Genomic DNA, 21,271 nt, shown 5'->3' on the forward strand with positions numbered 1-21,271 from the left:
TCAAATAAATAAATATCTTTAAATTCCCAAGCCAATAATAACACTTATGAACTCGTGAATTCTACCTTACCGAAGACATGTAGCAAATGCACGCCTTGCATTTCTATATACAAAATGTATTGGGAACCCTTTAAAAGTGTGACCATCAGGGACAGCCCTCCTTATGGCATCTTGAAATTCTTCATTGCCTGCAGATATACTTGTTGTACGCTCAAATTCATAAGAAGCCAAAGCTGGTGATAAGAGATAGGAAAGCTGATCTTCCCAAACAGTAGTGAGACCAAGATCCTACAGCAATCAAGATAAAAAGAAAAGGTGAAATAAACTAATATTTTAAAAACCAATTATAAGCATTGACTATTTTAATATAGGCCAAGAGATTTTTAAAACATCATAACTTTTTAAACTTTCTATTAATAAATGTAAGGACACAGGCAAATAAAGGAACTATAAGTATCTGGTTTTACTTCTTAGAGAAAAAAACAAAAAGCTTTCAATACAATGATGTTACTAAAGGCTCCAAAACCTATACTTCCTTAATATCCACTAGAAAAGATTATATGGAAGAGTAGTACTATGGAAAACACAACGCCACTGAAATCTGAAATTGTATTTTATTTAGCTTTAAAGAGTTTAGTAAGATTCAATCTGCCTAATTTGATTGCTCCAACACAAATTCAACAGTAGTAGAAAAGTCAACAAATGAACTGCATGTATAATTAAACTTAAGTATTTATTAAAAAAAAAACACACTAACTTTCATACTGTAGAGATAAAAAGGTGAAAAAGACATGCTATAGGCCTTCAGAGAGCTAAAAACATGTTTCTGTGGAACGTTAAAGGCAATTATGATTTCACCTATAACACCAAATGAACTACAGATATCTAGATACATGATATTTTAAAAACAAACATAAAAAAATTGTCAAAATTCAAAATATTTTGGTCATAACAGATCTCTACCATATCCTCATTTTGTGTTCAAGGTTTTAACTGGTTCCAAGTAACCCCAAAGGTCTATATCATCTATCTTTTTACTGTGGCAAAAAGTAAATCTCACTTGCTGGTTTACAGGCAAAATTACCTTAGTGATCAACACTAGTATTTAGCTCAGTTTTCTTCTGTATAAGTTCTTATAATGTAATAAAATACTGGTCTTGTTTGTAAACAAGATCTAAGAAAATTAAAAGGCAGTGTAAGTGATGGAGGGAAAGGGGCATTAATAAGGGGCTTTCATTCCCAGCAATATAGTGAACTAGGTCCTTGAACAACCTATTTCTAAGATCAAACTACAAACGCCAGATTAAATATTTTCCAAAATATACTTTTAGATGCTTTGGTGAGTTGGCAAGTGAGTACAGCAGATTTTAGAAGCCAAAACTAATAGTAATTGGGGACCCACAAAACATATTTGGTAAATCAGTTTGCCTTTGATGGCCTCAAGGAACACAGAAAACAGGATTCACCGAAGATGGGGAGTCTATCAGGGAATCCAAAAAGGTGAATTAGAAATAAGTCTTTGGGGATGGGGATTCTAGTCCTTTGACAGTTACATGTGTTACAAAGAACTTTTCCCACTCCAACTGTGCTGTTTTCACTCCCTGACTGGCTTCTTTTGATGAAAAAAATTCTTATAATATACTAATATTTTTTTTATTTACTAATATTTTTAATATATTTTTAATGTCTTCTTTAATGTACAAAAGAAATCTGAAGGGCTAAGAAATAAGAGGTTTGATCTCATTAGTAATCAGGGAAATGCAAATTAAAGCTAAAATGAGGATATACTTTTACATCCAGCTAAATAAGTGTGATAGGAAGAAATAAACAAAACCAACCTGGAAAAAAATGAATATGAAAAAATATAACCCAATATTTTCAAAGAGAATAGTATCAATAAGTACTTCACTAAAAAATCCAAATTAGTGTGGTATTTAGCAAAAGTCTGAACTAGTTCAACATTCTTCATTTCTAGAAGGAAGTAATGAATTCTAAAAGTATTAGTGAATTTAGAAATTTTTGAGTCTTAGAACCTAACTCTCATGACTTTCAAAACTACAAGCTTCTTAAGGGCAGGAACTAAATTTGCTTTCTTCAGGGCTAGAACAATGACGGCACTATCCCACCTGTCCCCTCCCCAAATTGTTAAATATATAAACAGATGAAAAAAAAAAGCACAAAACTACAAATTTCAGTGTTAATTACCTTCCTGTGTTCTGACACTAGCAGCCTTAGCTGCATTTCTATTTCATTACTTGTTACTGAAGCATCAATTGTGGACGCACATAGAGGGGGAAAGGGAGGAAGGGATGTTGTAGCTCCTGGAGCACACACAGATTTGATTGCTTCTTCACTCATGGGTTTCCATTTGGATTCATCATTCAAATCAAATACACAGATTTCTACTGAGTCAGAGGGCTGACAATTTCCCAGGAACATCTGATGATTGAAAACACAACCAATTGTTCGATATGGATACAACGGTTTGGGCTGTTCAGCAACTGGAGATTCATCAGGATTGGCAGGTTTGTGGATGTACCTAAAAAAAGTAAATCATAACTTTCTATAATAAAAACTTAAAAATTAAAAAGGCAACACCTAATTGAAAAAGATATTTAAGGCTATAACTATTTCCGGGGTTAGAGTTCAATTCTTGCTTTTTCTTCTTATATTTCTACAATTTGATTACCCTTTAGTAATTGTATGGCACATATTATGATATAAAAATCAACTTTATTCAACATGAAAATATATTCTAAGTATAACCATTAAGATAAAAACCGTTTACGGTGCCTGGGTGGCACAGTCGTTGGGCATCTGCCTTCAGCTCAGGTCATGATCCCAGGGTTCTGGAATCGAGCCCCATATTGGGCTCCGTGCTCAGTGGGATGCCTGCTTCTCCCTCTCCCACTCCCCCTGCTTGTGTTACTGCTCTCTCTGTCAAAAAAAAAAAAAAAAAAAAAAAAAATCTTAAAAAAAAAAAAGATAAAAACTGTTCATCTCAGATAACACAATTAAAATAATTTAGCTATACATTAATAGGTACAACTAACTAAAATGAATAGCAACCCGGGAAAATTTCAGAAAACTAAGAAGATGGCCCAGGGCTGTGCCTTTAGTAACTCCAACATTTACAGACAAGATGAAGGAGAAATGAGACAAGCCAGACAGGAATAATTAAAATTGAAAGTGCTATCAAGAAGCTAAAGAAAGAGATGGTCCCAGGAAAGAGGGAGGAGCACTGAACTCCTTCCAAACTGATGGCAGTCAAAAGAACTAAGAAAAGTATATAGTGAATTTACCAATGTAGGGTTCGTGACATCAAATTTTCAAAAGAAATCATGACTTACAACCTGACTGATTTTTAGGTTTGGGGAAAAACATTAGAAAAAGCATATGCCAATTACACGAAATTAAAAATAAATCATTTATTTTTTACCAATATTATGTTGGAAGAATATTTTAGATATACAAATTTTCTTCAAATTTAATAGCTATTTTAATTGAAGTAATCTTTTACATAGTTATCAAAAAGGCTCTAATAATGAAAATTATCAGTATATGCCTTTGAATACCATCAATATAAACAAAGAACCTATAATTTAAAATATTTACATCTTCATTTTTTTTTAAGATTTTTTAATTTACTTATTTGACGGAGAGAGATCACAAGTAGGCAGAGAGGCGGGCAGAGAAAGGCTCCCTGCCAAGCTGAGAGCCCGATGCGGGACTGGATCCCAGGACCCTTAGATCATGACCTGAGCTGAAGGCAGAGATTTAACCCACTGAGCCACCCACGCGCCCATACATCTTCATTTTAATATCCTCGTAACAGAGTTGACAAACCTGTGTCCTGTTAAACTCTCCCAAAAAGTGATAGTTCCATCAGTTCCACAGGTCATCACCCACGCATGAGGTACTCCTTTTGCCTTAGTCCCAACACAGACAAAGGCTTCTAATCCATATCCAAGAAGAAGGCTGCACAGAAGGTTAGCATGATCTTCACAGTCACCCTAGAAAATGAAATCAATTAAATATTTATTCCTTCAGAGTTTCTTCACTAAATATCCAAATATACAAAATTATAATTTAAAAAAGTATTAATTTTTTCATTTTTTAAAGTTTTTTTATTTTTTAAATTTTTACGTAATCTCTAAACCCAACATGGGACTCAAACTCACAACCCTGAGACGGAGAGTTACATGCTTCACTGACTGAGCCAGCTAGGCACCCCTAGTTTTTTTCCTTTCTTTCTTTAAAAGATTTTATTTATTTACTTTAGAGAGAGAGAGAGAAAGAGAGAGCAAAGACGGAGAAGGAGAAGCCGACTCCCTGCCCAGCAGGAAGCCTAACTTGGGGCTTAATCCCAGGACCCTAAGATCATGACCTGAGCTTAAAGACAGGTGCTTAACTGACTGAGCCATCCAGGTGCCCCTAATTTTTTCACTTTTAATCATTAGTCTAGTGTTAAGCTTAAACAACTGGGGACAGGGGTAAGAATACGCTAACTTTAGAAGAACCTAATTATTTTACAAAGTCAGTGCTCACAAATCTGATAGTCATAACATATATACTTTAAAAGGGGACATTCAGATTCAAAAGTTTATAAAAAAACCTATATATAACAGAAAGAAAAGTAGCAAGATTTTAAATATGAATAGCTAAAGAGCTAACGGACATGAACAGATAAGATGACAAACGATATATCAAGAAATGCAAATATCAAGATGACAAATGATGTATCAAGAAATGCAAATACAGGGGCACCTGGGTGGCTCAGATGGTTAAGCCTCTGCCTTTGGCTCAGTTCATGATCCCAGAGGACTCCCTGGGATGGAGTCCTGCATCCAACTTCCTACTTTGCAGAGCCTGCTTCTCCCTCTCCCTATGCCTGCTGCTTCCCGTGCTTGTGCTTTCTCTATCAAATAAATAAATAAAATCTTTAAAAAATAATTAAAAAAAATAAAAATTAAAAAAAAAAAGAAAAAGAAAAACGCAAATACATGGGAAAATACTCAGACTTAAAACAATCAGTTGAAGTATCTGTATGTGATCATTTTTAGGTAACACATACTAGGAAAAATGACTGAAAGAACTAAATGTCAACAATGGCTGTAATTATGGGAGGTTACGTATCATTTTCCCTTCTATTTTGTAAATTTCCTTTGACAATATTATATTACTTGCACAACTTAAAAATTTATGAAAGTTACAAAAACAGAAAATATCTGATAATCCATAAAAAATCAAAATATTTAACTGTAAGGCTACAATTACATGAAGATATATATTTAAGTGAAGGATATAGGTAACATACAAAAACAAAAGTAACTATTAGGTTCAGTGGTAGCATAAGGGGCAATTTCTTTCCCCCAAATTTTGTACCAGTGGCTCTACACTGCTGTTTTTTTAAGTATACTAGAACGACAGCATTCTAAAATGTCAAATTTGACTTTTGAAAAATAAAATATCCAACCTTTTAGACCTAGTAATTTCTATACTGAGATTTCAAAAGAAAAGTAATAATACTCCCAAAATAATACTCCCAAAGATATTCAATGAAAAAGTTCACTCACAAAGATCGCAACAAATTAGAAGCAAGCTACTGTATCCAAAAGAAACAGTTCCTACAATGTCAATAGTTAATAGATTTTATATATCAACTAAAGAAAACTTCATATTTACACACCATTAAAAGATGGAGATCATAGGGGTGCCTGGGTGGCTCAGTGGGTTAAGCCTCTGCCTTCGGCTTGGGTCATGATTTCAGGGTCCTGGGATGGAGCCCCATATCGGGCTCTCTGCTCAGCGGGGAGCCTGCTTCCCCCTCTCTCTGTTCCTGCCTCTCTGCCTACTTGTGATATCTCTCCCTCTCTCTCTCTCTGTCAAATAAATAAATAAAATCTTTGAAAAAAAAAAGATGGAGATCATAAAAATTGTAGCAATGCAAGGGAAAATATTCATAGCATAATGTTAAATTATAAAGCAGAACACAAAATATTATTTATATCTCAATTATAATTATGGAAAAATGGTAAAAACACAGAAGAAAAAACAAAAATATAAAGAGAGATGAAAAGCTGGCAATAGAATTATGGGTGAAATTTCACCTTTACTCTGTAATGCTCTTGTTTTGTGCAAGAATAACTTTTTCAATAATTTCACACTTCTGGGGCACCTGGGTGGTTCAGTTGAAGCAGCTATATTTGGCTCAGGTCATGATCCCAGTATCCTGGGATCAAGTCCCACACTGGGCTCCCTGCTCAGTGGAGAGTATGTTTCTCCCTCTGACCCTCCCCCATGCTCATGCTCTCAGTCGCTCCCTTTCTCTCTGAATAATTATTTTTAATTTTTAAAAATTTAATAATTCAAATTTCTAACTTAAGATGTGCTTTCTCTTTAAACTAACTCAGGTTAAAAAAATTATGACCCAAAGGGTGATTATTTGCTTTAGGAAAGAATTATTTACATAATAATTTTAAATATGTACCATTCCTGCTATATTTGAAATAAAAAAGCCTAAATCCATACATACAACTTTTGGGAACCACAGCTTGAGAATAAATAAAAATAATTTTTGATAATGTTTAACTGTTTTCTTTCTTTCTTTTTTTTTTTTAACAGAGTGTGGGGAGGTGGAGAGAAGCAGAATGAGAGGGAGAGAGAAGACAATCTTAAGCAGACTCAAAGCTGAGTGTGGAGCCTGACTTGCGGCTCAACTCCATGATCCTAAGATCACGACTTGGGCCAAAATCAAGAATCAGATGTTTAACTGATGAGCTACCCAGATGTCCCTGTTTTCAATTTTTTTTTTTTTTTTAAAGATTTTATTTACTTATTTGAGGGAGAACACAAGCAGGAGGTGGGGGAGAGGGAAAAAGAGACTCCCCACTGAGCAGGAAGCCAGATGCAGGGCTTGACCCCAAGACTTCAGGATCATGACCTGAGCCAAAGGCAGATAGATACCCAAATGACTAAGCCACCTAGGAGCCCCTTCATTTTTTTTTAAGGTTATTTATTTATTTGAAAGAGAAAGTGTGAGAGAGAGAGAGAGAGAGATAGCATGAGCAGTGTGAGGGGCAGAGGGGGAAACAGATTTGCCATTGAGCAGAGAGCCCAACATGGGCTTGGATCCCAGGTCCCCAGGATCATGACCCGAGCTGAAGGCAGACACTTAAAACAACTGAGCCACCCAGGCACCTCTCCTTCAGTTCTTTTTAAAATATAATTGTCCTAAAAAATCAATCTCTAAGCTGAATCGGCTCTTCTGTATAAGCTTTACCTTGTGAATGAATACTCATACTACTAATACAACCTCAGACCAAACAAAATTATTTCAAAACAAATTTTTAAAAATTACTTTTTTCTATTTCAGCAGAACTGAAATGCTAAAGATAGTCTTGTTTTTATATATATATTTTAAATACTTTATTTATTTGACAGACAGAATGAGAGAGAGGGAGCACAAGTAGGGGGAGTGGGAGAGGGGAAAGCACGCTTCCTGACGAGCAGGGAGACCAACACAGAGATCGATCCCAGACCCTGGGATCATGACCTGAGCTGAAGGCAGATGCTTAACAACTGAGCCACCCAGGCACCCCAGTCTTGTTTTTATACTATCAACATTTTTAGGACACAGATGATTGAAAATATCACATAATCTATAAAATTCATTTACTGAAGTGAGTTAACATCAAAAATGTACACAAATTCTTAAATATATACACTTGAAACTGAACAAAATACCATGCAATCCAAGATTTTCTTCCATATCCATCTTGTACTGCCATTTTCTCTTTAAAAAAAAAAATATATCGGGGCGCCTGGGTGGCTCAGTGGGTTAAGCCGCTGCCTTCGGCTCAGGTCATGATCTCAGGGTCCTGGGATCGAGTCCCACATCGGGCTCTCTGCTCAGCAGGGAGCCTGCTTCCTCCTCTCTCTCTCTGCCTGCCTCTCTGCCTACTTGTAATCTGTCAAATAAAATAAATAAAATCTTAAAAATATATATATATCATCTAAATAGATTTTAAAACATGAATAGTACTAGAAAGACCATGATTCTGGTATAAAGCATCGTCTCCAATTCACTTTTTAATTTACCTCTATATCTTAATTTCTGACACTACAGTACTTAGCTCCACCTCACAAAAATCACATTATGCTAAATAAGAAACTACACAAGAAAATAAAGATGCTTTTTTTTCTTTATGTATTAAAAAAAAAAGATTCTGGCTAGTTCAGATTGATAATTTACCCACTTTTCTATTTTCAATAGAAAATAGAAATTCCCATTAACTATGATGTACTGCTTTTTAATTCTATTACATATGTAGAATACCTTGTTTCTACAGAGAAAGGCCAGCAGAGTGCACCACTGTTCCTGTTTACCTCCTCCTCCAATAACAGGGGCTCTTTCATAACCAAGGACATTAACAAATCTTGCTGCTTGTCTTGGAGTATCCAAAAGCCTCCCAGCTCGAAGTGGCTTAATATAGGAACAAACTGGTCTATTTACCCCATTTTCATCCTAGGAGAAGAAGAGAAAAAACATTAACTGTAAGGATAGATTAATTATTCCCAATTTTAACACTTTTTCTTAGAATATATTAATGTGGGACAAAATAATTCTGGATACCACTTATTGAGTGCTTACCCTGCATCTAACACTAGACAGCTAAGTGCTACGCATATAATTTCTCTTTTAATCTTCTTAACATCTCTTACTGTTTTCATTTCATAAATGAAGAAACTGAAGCTACAGGTATTATGCAACAGAACCAGGGTTCAAAACCCTCAGCGGTCCCCAAAACTTGTGACAGTAAGAACTTCAACAACCATGATTCGGCAGTTTCACTCCTGGATACGTATCTGAAGCAACTTCAATCAGTATCTCAAAGAGACTTCTTTCTGCACAACCATATTCCCTACAGCATTACTCACAACAGTCAAGATATGAAAACAAGTAAAATGTCCTTTAATGGATGAATGAGTACAAAAAATGTGGTATTACATACACAATAAAATATTATTTAGCTATAAAACAGGAGATCCTGCCATTTGTGACCACATGGATAAATCTGAAGGGTATTATGCCAAGTGAAATAAGTCAGACAAAGACAAATCCTGTATGGTGTTACATGCGAAATATTTAAAAAAAAAAAAAAAAAAAAAGGCTGATTTCATAGAAATAGAGAAAAAAATTGTGGCTGCCAGGGGTCAGGGAGAGGGAGGAACAGCGAAGATGTAGGTCAGAGGGTAAAAATTTTCAGTTATAAGGGTAAGTTCTGAGGATCTAATACACAGCATGGGGACTACTTGATACAGTAAACTTGAAAGTTACGGAGAATAGACCTTAAGCATCCTCACCACCTGAGAAAGAGGTAACTATGTGAGGTGATGGATGTGTTCATTATCTTAATCTTGGTAGTCATTCCACAAAGTATACGTATATCAAATCATTATGTTGTACATTTTACATATATACAATTATATTTATCAATTACTCCTCAATAAAATTAGAAGAAAAAAAAAAAAGAACTCCTCTGAAAATAGAATATGCAGGTAGTTGGGGGATGGAGAGGGGATCTAAACCAAAGTATCCTTTCATATTTTCAAACAGAACTTAATACTGTATATCCAAACAGAATAACTTTTTTTATTTACTGATCCAACAAATTATCAGAGCTCATTTTTAGTTTGTTTCCATTACACTTGGAGATCTACAGGAAACAAGGATTTGTTAACCAAGCAAACTGAAAGCAGACTTTTAAAAATCATTTAAGGAAAACATCTTTCATTTTAAATATAAGATGTATCCTAGCATTTGAGCTGAATAACTACAGGGCATACAAAAAAAAATCTCTGATGACTGTCCACCGCTGCGCTTTTAGAGTTAATATTACCAAAGCCCATATTTCCCTTAACTTCATTATTATGGAGATGACAAAGTCAAAGGACTACTTTCTATTCAAAATTCAAAGATAATTTAATAATCTATCATACAAGGCTCCTCAGAAACAAGGCTTAACTAAGTCAACAGAAAAATAATTGTTTCGATTATTAGAACCCAAAAAAACCACCTCTCCACTATAATCCCATACCTTAGTAAGAAAAACAAACCAACCCTATTATTTACATTTAATTATAGAGAAAGATCATGAATTTTTTTGATGTATTATTACAATCTGAATTGTAACTATGGTTCTCAACTCTAAAGGGCACTGAATTTTTTTCCCTGTCCTCTCCCACCCCACTGTTATCTCCCTGGCTCAAACACATCCCCGGAGGTCTCTTACTCTCCATCTCCCCAGGCTATCATGGGAGTCAGCAATAGAGATAGAACAAAAGGATCAGCCTGGAAAAAGCTCAAATAGAATGAAGAACCAAAGACAATAAAGGAACAGAGATAGGAAGAGAGGAAATTTAAGTAAAGGGTGTTTCAAGACACTCATTATTTTGAAAACAGAAAATCATGATTCTGATTTTGGAGGGAAGTAGGAAATTATTTGGATTTCTTTATATTAACTCAGTATTAATTGTTCATCTAGTATAATTTGAGAATATTAAGTCTTAAAATCAAAATCTGAACATTAAAAGGATAGCCTCAATCCTTATAACATTTTCTTAAAACTTAATGGCCTTAAAGAATAATTTTTGTAACTGGGGCGCCTGGGTGGCTCAGTGGGTTAAAACCTCTGCCTTCGGCTCGGGTCATGATCCCAGGGTTCTGGGATCGAGCCCCACATCGGGCTTTCTGCTCGGCAGGGAGCCTGCTTCCTCCTCTCTCACTCTCTGCCTGCCTCTCTGGCTACTTGTGATCTCGCTCTCTGTCAAATAAATAAATAAAATCTTATAAAAAAAAAAAAGAATAATTTTTGTAACTTATTTTAAAATTTCTTACATTAGAAAATTTAAAAGCTATCATTAAGTGAAGTACTGTTGTACTATAGGAAAATAAGCAAGGGAGGAAGAAAAACTACAACAGATTATTAGGTATAACAACTGATGATTCTGCAGATGTTTGGTTAGGATAAAGGTAATTAATTGAGTTCCTGAGTGGGGCATTTAGTCCTATTCTTACCAATCCACTAACAGAGAGGAAAGGAATGAGGAAAGTGGATGCATTCGCCCTAAATCAATCATCAGTAGTAGCATCTTAGAATATAAGATACACTGGATGTTTCATTAAAGCAATATTTCTCGTATTATCTATAACATATCCCCATAAATGAAATGTCTTGAAAATTTCAGTAATTTCAGTATCTTAGCTTCTAAACACGCACTGTCCATAAAGGACACCACTAATCCTATGTGGCCTTTTACATTTTAATTAAAATTAAATAAAATTTAAAATTCAGTTATGCCACATTTTACATGTTTAATAGCTCTATGGCTATCATACTGGACAGCAGAGAACACTTCCATCACTGCAGAAAGATAGTGCTGCTGTAAATTGTTTTCTCTTATGCCTAAAAGCACTGGAAATTCATTTTCAGACCATGTATAATAATTTTATGGCTTAAAACTACAATTTTTGTGGGACACCTGGGTGGCTCAGTGGGTTAAGACTCTGCCTTCAGCTCAGGTCATGATCTCAGGGTCCTGGGATAGAGTCCCGCATTGGGCTCCCTGCTCAGCTTGCCTGCCTCTCTGCCTGCTTGTGATCACTCGCTCTCTGTTTTTAAAGAAAAACAAACTACAGTTTTTGTGATTAGGTTGACTGCCTTAAATAAATGTTATTGTTCCTTAACTTTGTATCTAGTCAAATATAGAATGCAGCAGCGAAAGACCCTTCCAGGAAACTGAAATAAGATAAACATTTACTCTCTCTGTATGTCCAGATGTGGTCCAGTCAAACCTACAACTTAATGGAGTCTCCACAACTAAGCTGCTGCTCGATATTCGGAAAAATTCTTCTCTCTTTTACACTATTTTTTATAAAAAGTGGCAATGCCTGGCCAATTGACAATCTCATATGGTCACCATGAGACTAAGTGACCTTATGTGGTTCAAATCTTCTTATAATGAATTTAAGAGATGGGAATTTATGTAATATGTCCTTAAAAAAATTCCCATTCCCTGATTTGTGTGTACTAGTATCTCACCCTTTTCCTCCTCCTCTTTCATTTGCCATTTCTCTGATCCACTCCCTCACTCACCCATTCTTCTCTGGTCCCAGATTCCACATGGTAATACATAAAACAGACAGTAGGGAGCCAGTTATATTGTGACTGGTTTCTCTTTTCCCCATTCTGACATTCATTAATGTTCATTAATACCTTGTCTGCCCAGTCAAATAATGCATAGACAATGCTACTGGAAAGTGAGAAGCTGTTTTCCTCACTTCCACTAGTCAACTAGGCTCTCCCACTTCTAAGCTCCTCATCTAGAAACTCAACTACTCTTAGCCCATCCTACTAAATAGGGTAAAACTAGATGAATGCACAGGATCTGAGACACATTATTCAAAATACCACCACACTCTAACTCCTATAAAAGCATTTATGTAAGGCTGAATAAATATAAAATACAGATCTGATTATATATTTTATTCTGATTTGTTAATGAGAGAAAATAGGCTTGGGATACAGGAAAAATAGAAATAGATACATAGAACTGAAATGCTGCAGTTAAATATTACTGTCACTGGCTTACAGATTTTGGCTATATAGAATTATTACATGGAATAATGTCTTTAAGAAAATAGCCTAACACTCGGGTCATGATCCCAGGGTTCTGGGATGGAGCCCCGCCTGGGGCTCTCTGCTTGGCAGGGAGCCTACTTCCTCCTCTCTCTCTCTGCCAGGAAGTAGGGGAGCCTACTTCCTCCTCTCTCTCTCTGCCAACTTGTGATCTCTATCAAATAAATAAATAAAATCTTAAAAAAAAAAGAAAAGAAAAGGAAAGAAAATAGCCCAACAATGTGTATATATATATCTAAACATCTATGCCCAGAGACCCAATTCTGCACATGAAAGCTGAATTTACATTATCAACTGCAAAGTATCCTAGTATTTAATCATTTAGTACGAAATATCATACTCCATGTTAAACAAAGTGCGTCTTCATCTATTTTAAATCAAATATATTCAGAAAGGGTTTTAAAAAAATTGAAAATGAAAAGCAAAATAAAACAAAGATATGTATGTTACTTAGTCAGTGAAAGTATTACAAAATCATATTTGATTTTTACAAATAAAGTTTCATTTGTCTGGAAAAAAATTTTTTTACAAATTCATGGTAAATGAAAATTACATATACAACAGTAAATCTCAAATACAGGTATGAACCTTCTTTACCTGTGCAAAAATTTTAACCAGCCGTGAGTTGTGCGAGGGTCGAATTTGCAAATATTCTCTCCACCATTGCTTTGCATATACAAGAAATAATCGTTCTTTCTCTGCAGTTTTCTGACGTTCCAAAGCAAGCTTGAAATTTAAAAAAACATTTTCTTCAACTTCTATTTTTTCTTAAATATATAACAATTCTACATACTTCTCTCCGTCTCTATCACCACCCTAACATAAGCTACCAGCTCCACCATCTGTAAGAGCCTCCTGAATGACTTCCCTCTGTCTATACCACCCCATAAACTCATCTCCATATAATGGTTGTGATCTTCTTTCCCAAGACAAACATTTTTCAATAAATCACACCCTCATTCTCTTGCTTAAAACTAGTAAGTGATAATTTTCTAAAAAGAAAGTACTCTCAAGGATCAACAGGTAAATATACTACTATGAAAACAAATGCACAAAGAAGAGACATTCAGGATTATTTACCTGTGTGTTCACTACTTCTTGAGATAATGTTTGATTGAGTGGTGGGTACATCTCAAGTTTTATATTTAAAATTCCCACAGAAACTTTTGATTCTGTGCCTATGAATATAAATAAATATTTAGAACTTCAGAGGTTTCCAAACTATGTATATTTAGTCAACCAAAGTCTATCTAAAATAGAGTTTTGTGATTTACCACTTACATGAAATATAGATAATATTCAACATCATCTTTACTCTTCATATTAAAAATGAACCAAATCAAATTAGTTTGTATTTTGCACAAAGACCTATTTTCTGAGTTTGCTTATCACTTTTTAAGGGGCTATTTGGGTCTACAAGATTTGGTATTCTTAATTTTTATCTTCGTTTAACGTATGACAACCAGATTTACATTAAAAACAAAGTAAAGCAACTGTTAACATCTCATTCTCAGAAAATATTTATACTTTGTCACATATAGTAATTCCTATGTATCCCTTCCAATATATGTATTTTTTTTTTTTTTTTATAAAGATTTTATTTATTTATTCGACAGAGAGAAATCACAAGTAGGCAGAGAGGCAGGCAGAGAGAGAGAGAGGAGGAAGCAGGCTCCCTGCTGAGCAGAGAGCCCGATGCGGGACTCGATCTCAGGACCCCGAGATCATGACCTGAGCCGAAGGCAGCGGCTTAACCACTGAGCCACCCAGGCGCCCCAATATATGTATTTTAAACCCCTTCCCATTTCTCACATCACATTTGACTACAAATTTTTCTTTTTTTAAAGATTTTTTTTTTGTCAGAGAGACAGAAAGAAAGAGAGAGACAGCCAGAGAGAGCACAAGCAGGGGGAATGACAGGTAGAGGGAGAAGCAAGCTCCCCACTGAGCAGGGAGCCCAATGTGGGACTCAATCCCAGGATCCTGGGATCATGACCTGAGCTGAAGGCAGATGCTTAACTGACTAGCCACCTAGGTGTTCCATGAGTACAAATTTTCAATCCATTCCTGGATTTAAAGAATTAGAAAATAAATACACTTTTTACCAGAACTATTAACTATTTCTCTGTTGAATCAGAACATACTTATTTCTTGGGTCACTAGTATGATTATCATGTTAGGCCTGTATCAGAAGACAAATAATGGGTATCTTTTGAAAATAAGTATCCCACATAAACCTTTTCCCCCTATTTTCTATTTAAGGAAAAACACACTTATCAGAATCTAAAGTACTAAAGCTATACTGTCCACTGGCTAGGTTATAGACTCTGTGACTGACTTAGTTTTAATACCAAAGTAATTCCTTTACATGTTATGCATAAAATATTGGTAAGCCTTATTTTATTAACAAATATCTTTTATACATCAGATAGTACGCAAGAGTCCAAGGAGATAATAGTGAGTAAGATAGGCACCATCTCAATCCTCAGAAAGATGGGATTCATAGATCCCATCAATGAGCAAGTTAGTCTCTCTTTGAGTCCCACATTCCCACATGTTAAAGGCTGGAAGAATATCATTAACCCCATAACCTGTAAGAGCCACTGTTGCAGGAAGACACTGGTACTAATGGGGATGTACTGTACACTAGAGTATGCTGGAGTAGAGGGTTTTTACATATGCATGTGTGTAAAGAATCTTAATTTTCTTTACAGTCTTATATACAATCAAATAAATTTGAAAAAAGCAAGCATGCTAGCCCGATAAAGTTTTTCTTCCTTAAGGCAAGGTAAGATAGACTGTGAAGTTCTATACTCATAACATGCTTCATGACATCTCCCAAGACTAAAATACTAGAATCCAATTGCAATTCTAACAGAATTCCATTTTTTAAAGTATTCTTTAAAAAGATTTTATTTATTAGGGATACGGTGGTTGGGTTATGGACACTGGGGAGGGTATGTGCTATGGTGAGTGCTGTGAAATGTGTAAGCCTGATGATTCACAGACCTGTACTGGGCAAATAATACATTATATGTTAATAAAAATAATTTTAAAAAGATTTATTTATTTTAGAGAGAGAGAGGGAGAACACACACAAGCACAAGGGAAGGGCAGAGGAAGAGTAATCTTAAGCAGACTCCCTGCTAGTGCAGAGCCTGATGCAGGACTTGGATCTCACGACTGTGAGATCAATACCTGAGAGGAAACCAAGAGTTGGGCATTTAACCAACTATGCCACCCAGGGATCCCCTAATGAAATTCTTTTTACATGTTTCCTTCTTGGTTTATAAAGGTATTCAGAAAACATAAAATGTATCAAAGAACAAGCTGTGGCTATAAAAAGGGAACAGTGATTAATTATCATACCTACACCCATAAGTTCCACAGTGAGACTGGTCATTCCATTTTCTGAGCCCAAAACTGATCGCCATTCGAGAAAATAGGAAGCTACCAAAGTAGTCTCACCAAATATGTCTGTTTTGATTAGCACCATATGAACTGGATCGCTTATTGATAACATTGTTGTTGAGTCAGCCATTCTAGTTCCATCACCTGGGAACATAAACCAAACAAATGCACATTACATATTCTGTTAGGATAACATAGAAGACTACTTTTATTACAAAGGATACTAATAAAAAACTTATATCAAAACAAAAAAAATTATTTGGTTATGCCTCAGAAAGCATGCAACAGATTACTTTATAAAAAAAATAGAATCCTAGGGTGCCTGGGTGGCTCTCCTAGTTAAGCCTCTCCCTTGGCTCAGGTCATGATCTCAGGGTCCTGGGATGGAGCCCCTCATCAGGCTCCCTGCTCAGCGGGAAATCTGCTTCTCCCTCTGCCCGCCCCTCCCAGCTTGTGCTTGCCCATGGCCTAATTAATTGATTTAAAACCCCAGTCTTTTTCACTGGGGGCAAAAAAAAGTTTTCATAATGTATTAACCATCTTAGCAATCTAAAATTCTGAAGGTATAACTCTGTAACTTTGCTAAGTTTACAAATGTAAAGATTTCTGTGTTGAAATAACCTATAAAATATATTTACAGAAATAATGTAAAACAATTATAGGAATCAAGTATACAATTTTAAAGTTATATAAAAGAGAGTTACAAATTCCCATCCTAACTTTTATTTTTGAAGGTTATAAATCTAGCTGTCTTTCATATATAAGAGGGATTATGTCTCATTCTCCATTATAGCCTCAGCACTTTCCTAGCACAGGATAATGCACCTAACAGGCACTTACTGATTCACTGACTTTAGAGACAGAGAGCATGCACACACAAGTGGCAGGGAGAGAGGAAGAGAGAATATCAAACAGACTCTGTGTTGAATGCAGAGCCCAATGTGGGGCTGGATCCCACAATGCTTAAATCATTACCTGAGCCAAAACCAAGAGTCGGATACTTAACCAACTGTGCCACCCAGGGCACTCCCCATAGGCATTTAAATGTTTACTACTAACGAAGAAACCATTAAAACAGTAAGAAAATAATCTTCACGGAAGATTAATTAGCAGAAAATAAAGAAGGTGGGTGGAAGTAATTCATATAAAAAAGAGCAGTGGAGAAAATAAAAGCAAAGTAGGAAGATCCATTCATTATAAATCTCTCCTTACAGCAAAAGTTGTAATGGTTGTTCTACAATAAAACCTAACAAAGATTTATTCAGTTAAGTGACAATTTATCATCACTCCTTACCTAAGCTTTCTCGGTGTACTTCAAGTAAAAAGCCATCATGAAAATCTGGTTCACAGGCACATGGAACAGGTTTAGAACGAAAACGTTGGTTTCGAAAATGTAAACATAAAGTAAAGGTTGAACAAACTTGTCCTGGTAAAGGCTCAGGTTCTTGTAGATGTTCCAAGAAAGCTTTTCCACCCAAAACCTGAAGGTAAAGATACCTCCGTGTTGGATCAATATTAGCTGTAAAGTGTAGCAATATATATGAGGAAACTGCCAAATAACTTAAGGAATGTGATCAAGACAATAGGAAATAATAACTTAACAGAAATAAAACCAAAGACTAAATAAAGAAAAAGAGTAACAAATTTACTCTGTACCAGGACCATTTACAACCAGGGAAGAAAACAAACATAATATGATATCTTTATCTGAGTTTATATATATCCTGGCTACTTTTTCCCAGCTAGAAAGGAGTCAGAACCAAGGCTTAAGAAACTTTCACTTTTTAGTTGCTTATCCAACCCTCCTTTACCGCCACAAACGAACTCAGACAAGTATAAACTCAGCAAGTGTACTTGCTAGGTAACTAGCATTAAAAAAAACAAGGCTGTATAATGTTTGTAAAATAAATTATTAAAACAGAAGAAACAGGTGATGCTGTTCTTGCTTCCATTCTATGATACATTAAATCTTCTGACATACACGCTTCACGCAAAATAGAATCTCAGGTTTTTTTTTTTGGTAATTAACCACAAAAATGTTAAGTATTTCATTTGGGAAAGAAGTAATGTTTACTATCAAATACCAAACACTGCAGCACATCAATACGTAATACTGTGCAAAACAAAATCAATGTTAAAAAGAAATATACATACTTTTTTTTAACAACGTTGATTGTCTATCAGTAAAACAAACAGGTTGTTTTGGAGAGGAAGGTAGTTCTTGATCAACACTATCCTAGAAAGGCAGGAAAAAAATTGAAAACAAATTAGAAAACAAAAATTAAAGCTAAGCAAGGAAATGTCAACAATGGGACTAAGAAGTAAATAAAAATAGATAGGATAAAGCCCCCTCAAGGAAACTCTTATTTTCTCAGCATAATTAAAATAATGAAAAGCCTGTAATAAAAAGATGATGTGACTGGTCACACCTAAAATCTAATAAGGAATTTAACTGTCTTCAATGTCCACAGAACGCAAAAAACAAATCCTTAACATCTTAAACAAGGTTAAACTTTTCTAAGCCTAATATGACATTTGGCTTATGATTATGAACTGATTATAATAAGGGAATGACATTCACACAGCAAACGCTATTATTGGGTCAATTTTTAAACAAATGGGTTTATAAACCTCAAAAACCAAAAAAGGAGGCTGTATTAAAATACTTATTCCCCAGTGTATTACGTAGTCCATCCAATTTTTACATTATATTACCCAGGCATTATTAGGTCACAGTGTCTCATTATTGCCTCATTTTCAAAAGAAGGCCTACTTACTAATTTGTGCACTGAGGCTATCATCCCACTACTGACCTATTTTGTATAAAGAGATTTGAAGGTTCTTACACAATTATTTTCTTAAAGAAATGGGTAATTTGTTGATCATAGAGAACGAACTTCCAAAAGAATGTGTTTATTTTAAAAATATGCCTAGGGGCACCTGGGTGGCTCAGTGGGTTAAGCCTCTGCCTTCGGCTCAGGTCATGATCCCAGGGTCCTGGGATCGAGCCCCACATCGGGCTCTCTGCTCTGCAGGGAGCCTGCTTCCTCCTCTCTCTCTCTGCTTGCCTCTCTGCCTACTTGTGATCTCTGTCAGATAAAAAAAAAAAAAAAAAATCTTTAAAAAATATGCCTAATCTTAAAAAAAATTATAGGATACTAGTGAAAAAGAACTAGGTTATGGTGAACTAATTTAACTGAAATATGTAAACTTAAAATTATAGACCTAGAGAATAACAACAGAAAATTCTGTCATTTTAGAGAGAAAAATATAGTATGTAACTCCAATCTCTCTTATAAATAATCCTACTTGCTACAGTCAAAGGTAGAGTTAGCTTATCCTTGAAGTAAGGATATTACTAAACAAAAATGGTCTTGTTTTAAAGTGATTTGACTAAAAAGAAACCCCAAATATGGACCCTATAAGCAGCACTAAGCATGGGAACAAACTCAAAATTTTTCCCTTAACAGATTACTCACAGTAACAAAATTAAGTTCTTTCATCACATCATCAATGATTCCCCGACGTCTAAGGGCTTTGATCAAATCTTCTGTTGATAACTGTTGTTGATCTGGTGCCAATTCTTCCCTTATTGTCTCAGCGAGGATTTCCCTTATTCTGCCATGGACATCCATCTATGTGGAAAACTCGCATTACAATTTACATTCATGAAGCCATCAAACATTGCCAATTAACACCCAAGGAGGGAAAAAAAGAGGGAAAATGGATAGACAAAATTCAGGAAGGCTTCTCAAGCTAATAGTAAACGTAACATTGTCACTAGAAGTCAATGAGAATAAAGGCAAGACTTTTTAAAAGAAAAATTTTAGGATGATTTTTTTTTTTTTTTTGGTACAAATTCTAGGAATAATTTCTGCTGGTTATCTACGTACTACCTTTGTTACCCTTTCCCCACAAGTAACACTCAACAAAAGACCTTTTGAAAGAGGGTAGTATGATCAGGAGAACACAGACTTGGAGCAGGAAATCAAGAGAATGAATTTCAGCCTTGAACTTATTAGAGGTGACACTGAGTCAACTTTTTTACCCTTTATGAATCTGGAAAAAGTAGTGCCCTACCCAGATTACTGTAAGGCTTAGGTAAAAGATGCTAAACACTTACCACAAAGCCTTACATACAGGGGCACAATGAACGGTAGCTTTTATTACTTCAGCTTACCGCATTCAGCCAAGCACCTGAACAATCTCCTTGAACGCCCCACTATCACAAACACTTTCATTACAAAACCTTTAGTAACTTCCCTTTCGTGACTTAAAAACTGCTGATTTGGTTCAACTTCAAAGACACAAGTTTCATCCTTAAAGTAATTCTAATTCCTGAGTTCTGAATATCCACCTGCTCCAAACACAACTTGTACTGGATCGGATACCCAGTAACCGCAGGATGAACGCTCCGGCGGCACAGCTGTGCTCTCCCTCTGTGGCGTTCCGTCACCTCAAACTCTCACCAGCACCTGTCCGCATTGTTCTCTTTCACCAAGGCTAGGAAGCAGCCCTGGGCTGCGACCCCGGACCCCGTCCGGCCCGCGCTCTGTGCCCCAGAGCCTGCGCTCGCGTCCCACGCAAACATGCGCCGCCGTCGACCGGATCTCGGGACGCCAGGCTGGGCGCTCAGGACCAAAGGCGGCCAGAGAGGCCCCCGGTGGCCCAGCGCCCGCGGCCCTCACCTTGCTCAGCTGCTGGTGGATGAGCTGCTTCAGCTCCGAGGCTTTCTCCGGAGGCAGCGACATCTTTGGGGCCGGCGCCTCACCGCGCTTCTCCCCGCTTCGGGCGCGTCCCAGCCAGCCCCGGAATGCCAGTCGCGGCTGAGGAGAGCCGGCGCGCCTGCTTGGCCTCACGCAGCTCCCGCGGGGGCGCGACGCCGCGTCAGGACCGGCGCTGGGTGGGAGCCGAGGCAGCAGCGGCGCTCAACTGTTGCTTTCAAACGGCGCGGACTACCAGGGCTCGGGCTGCCCCCCTTCCTGCCTGATCGCCTCCGCCTGCCGCATCCTTCTCTGGGGGTCCGCATCCCGCGAGCTCAGCGCTCCCCACCGTCCTGCCCTGCCAACGTCTCCGCGGGCACTGCCCGTCCCCATCTTTCCCCCCGTCGCGGGCCCTTTGCACCCTGCGGACGGGCAGAGATGTGGACGGACCCTTTA

General features: G+C 36.6%; 1 protein-coding gene across 3 annotated transcripts in view; it reads right to left on the minus strand.

Annotated features, from left to right (window-relative positions):
* CEP76 (centrosomal protein 76) overlaps nucleotides 1–21,246 on the minus strand; it is a 35,191-nt gene extending 13,945 nt beyond the window's left edge. Inside the window, exons 1-11 of one of the 3 annotated variants that reach the window (XM_059139478.1) lie at nucleotides 20,801–21,246; nucleotides 19,592–19,747; nucleotides 18,267–18,348; nucleotides 17,407–17,631; nucleotides 16,071–16,256; nucleotides 13,782–13,879; nucleotides 13,299–13,427; nucleotides 8,339–8,527; nucleotides 3,847–4,013; nucleotides 2,206–2,539; nucleotides 71–288 (exon numbers count right to left, since the gene is read on the minus strand). In XM_059139478.1, the coding sequence (XP_058995461.1) occupies nucleotides 71–288; nucleotides 2,206–2,539; nucleotides 3,847–4,013; nucleotides 8,339–8,527; nucleotides 13,299–13,427; nucleotides 13,782–13,879; nucleotides 16,071–16,256; nucleotides 17,407–17,631; nucleotides 18,267–18,348; nucleotides 19,592–19,747; nucleotides 20,801–20,863 (1,847 nt within the window). In that variant the 5' untranslated portion in view covers nucleotides 20,864–21,246. Of the gene's footprint in view, nucleotides 1–70; nucleotides 289–2,205; nucleotides 2,540–3,846; nucleotides 4,014–8,338; nucleotides 8,528–13,298; nucleotides 13,428–13,781; nucleotides 13,880–16,070; nucleotides 16,257–17,406; nucleotides 17,632–18,266; nucleotides 18,349–19,591; nucleotides 19,748–20,469; nucleotides 20,672–20,800 lie in introns of those variants that run through there. The other 2 variants (XM_059139477.1, XM_059139479.1) reach the window with 2 other exon arrangements.
* Between the last annotated feature and the right edge of the window lie 25 nt (nucleotides 21,247–21,271).

The sequence above is a fragment of the Mustela lutreola genome, chromosome 11 (genome assembly GCF_030435805.1).
Source record: "Mustela lutreola isolate mMusLut2 chromosome 11, mMusLut2.pri, whole genome shotgun sequence".
NCBI lineage: Eukaryota > Metazoa > Chordata > Mammalia > Carnivora > Mustelidae > Mustela > Mustela lutreola.